General features: G+C 35.1%; 1 protein-coding gene across 1 annotated transcript; it reads left to right on the plus strand.

The window, feature by feature from the left end:
* The first annotated feature begins 674 nt into the window (after positions 1 to 674).
* Positions 675 to 1813, plus strand: LOC139872938 (ethylene-responsive transcription factor WIN1-like). The gene is made up of 2 exons (XM_071860874.1): positions 675 to 787; positions 1323 to 1813. The coding sequence occupies exons 1-2, from the start codon at positions 711 to 713 to the stop codon at positions 1771 to 1773; spliced, it is 528 nt and encodes a 175-aa protein (XP_071716975.1). The 5' UTR covers positions 675 to 710; the 3' UTR covers positions 1774 to 1813.
* The last annotated feature ends 732 nt before the right edge of the window (positions 1814 to 2545 follow it).

Genomic DNA, 2545 nt, shown 5'->3' on the forward strand with positions numbered 1-2545 from the left:
TAGTAGGAATAGTTGGGAGTAGTTGAATTAAATGACAAAGAACTTTACAACCAACCTATTCTAAAAATGTCTCCATCCCATAGTGTAGTTGTTGGGAGTGGTTGAAGTTGTTGGGAATGATTGGATACATAAGTGTGTCTATAACTAAGAACAATAAGTAGTTTTTTCGATACACAATTGATACAGAAAAACATACATAAGTAAATTGAGAGTTTGTGAGTACATAATGTTCAAGTGGAACAATGCAAACCGTTGAAGGAACTTAGGCCGTGAAACCATGAAAGCTTTCCGTTTGTGATTGCTTTCTCCGACCGGTGATCTAAACGTCGATCCTATTCGCTTCCGCTGCTAGTTTCGGGTATGTCTCGAATCTATCTAATATTCCTACAATTATCATTATCATTATTACTATTACCATCATTTATCAGTTTTTAAGGAGTACTGATTTCACAATAAATTTAAAGCTAAGTTTTCACCGACAAACACTTGGGTTGACACATATCATGTTATCATAAACCCCTTTCCTTTTCATCCTTCAATAAAACACACAATCACTTATTACCAGACACACACACTTGTTAAATTATTGGCTACTATTTTTAATCTGTACTTTAAATAAATCTCATTCACTTCCCTCTTTATATTCACTTGCTCATTCTCATCTCCATATCACTCTGACAATAAAATTCACTTCACCTTTAGTTCCACAAATGGGTCAAAAAAAGTTCAGAGGCGTACGTCAACGCCACTGGGGTTCTTGGGTCTCTGAAATTCGACACCCTTTACTGTTAGTACCATTTTCTCCTTTTATTCACATTTTTTAAGGTTCTGTTATTACTCAAGTTTGTTTCTAAAAAAGTGCTACATTTAGTTATTTATCAACCAGTAAAATTTTAATTTGAGTTATAGAGTAAGTAATGCTTAACTATTGTGTGTATTGTACGGTATGGTTGGGGTTCTAATACCCTCACAAAAGAGGTCTAAAGTTCAAATCAAGTATGCTTTATTTTTTTATTTTTTTTTCAAGAGCAACTCATACACCTAACACTTATTAATTAATCAATATGCTCACGACGAGCGTTATCCCCAACCTCCTTAGTCAAAAGCCTCCTCGAATACCGCTAAAGCCTTTGGTCAAATCAAGTACAGTATATCTTAATTTGATTAGAAAAAGGGTGGGGATTATCTGTTAGCTAGGTCGCGTACATCAGAATAAATATTGGAAGTCTGAATAGAAAAAACTTCGTCCGTTTACCCATTTACCCTTAAAAAGACACATCTTTATTGTAAAGTAACAAATAAATTGTTCTATGAATGTTTAGGAAGAGAAGGGTGTGGCTAGGAACATTTGAAACAGCAGAAGAAGCAGCCAAAGCGTACGATGAAGCCGCAGTTTTAATGAGTGGTCGTAATGCCAAGACGAATTTCCCAATTGTTAAAAAGGAGTCACAATCATCATTATCATCACCATTACCATCCAATACGACTTCGGATCTTTCAACAATGCTAAGTGCAAAGCTTCGAAAATGCAGCAAGTTGCCTTCGCCATCATTAACATGTCTTCGGCTTGATACCGAGAGTTCTCATATTGGAGTGTGGCAAAAAGGGGCTGGCATTCATTCGGGTTCTAATTGGGTCATGACTGTCGAACTTGGGAAAAATAAATCGATTAAAGAAAAGATTGAAAAGAAGGTGGAAAGTGATAGTAAAAGCAATGAAGAAGAGGATCAAATTGCATTGCAAATGATTGAAGAACTCCTGAATACACATTAGCAGAGGGAGCTGTTTACGTGACAATGAACGTTATTAAGGGAGTGATTTGTATGCAACCAAAACATTTTAATAATATTATATTATATTATAACTATACTAAAGTCAATTGTTGAGTTACTATTTTCTTTGATTTCTTTTTTTACACTAACACTATTAATGTATATTTAATACTCCATATTTAATTGTAAGTGGAAGTAATATTAAGTTTTACCAAACAAATGGGTGGCGTTTCAAACTTCCACCTCTTCTTATTACTATTAGACCATGTTTAGTGCAGTGTCACCAGCTTCGGTGACAGTGAGGTGTCCGATGGTGACTCCGACTGATGCCGCTAGCGCGGCGTTGTCGGTGACGATTTGCAGGCGTTAGTCAAGTGAGCAACCGAGAAAGAGGGTTTCATTATCTATCAACCAATCATAGTTTAACACATATATATTTATATTATTAATTTTGACATTTTAATAATCTAACTTTTAATCATATTTTAACACATCAAAACTAGTGGACCGTTTTTACATTCCCCGCCAGGGAAGTCACAACATGAACTTTGCTACGTCATAGTCAGCAGGTCAAAAAGTGCACTCTCTGACTCCGCGTTACAATCACCAAAGGTCACGGTTGAAAGTGGTCTTATGTTTAACAAAATTTTATCTTACACCCTTTTACTTTTCATTTTTCGAATATTTCTCTGAATATACCTTTTTCATTTTCATTATTCTTCCCTCGACCTTTTTTTTCTTTTCATTTCTTCGACAAAATTTATAATTCTCAC

This window comes from Rutidosis leptorrhynchoides, chromosome 10, assembly GCF_046630445.1.
Source record: "Rutidosis leptorrhynchoides isolate AG116_Rl617_1_P2 chromosome 10, CSIRO_AGI_Rlap_v1, whole genome shotgun sequence".
NCBI classification, from domain to species: domain Eukaryota; kingdom Viridiplantae; phylum Streptophyta; class Magnoliopsida; order Asterales; family Asteraceae; genus Rutidosis; species Rutidosis leptorrhynchoides.

Bases quoted from the DNA above. Each gene is read 5' to 3' on its own strand.
- LOC139872938 (XM_071860874.1), top strand. From the start codon at position 711: ATGGGTCAAAAAAAGTTCAGAGGCGTACGTCAACGCCACTGGGGTTCT. The intron at 788-1,322 runs GTTAGTACCATT...ATGAATGTTTAG, and splicing joins GAAATTCGACACCCTTTACT to GAAGAGAAGGGTGTGGCTAG.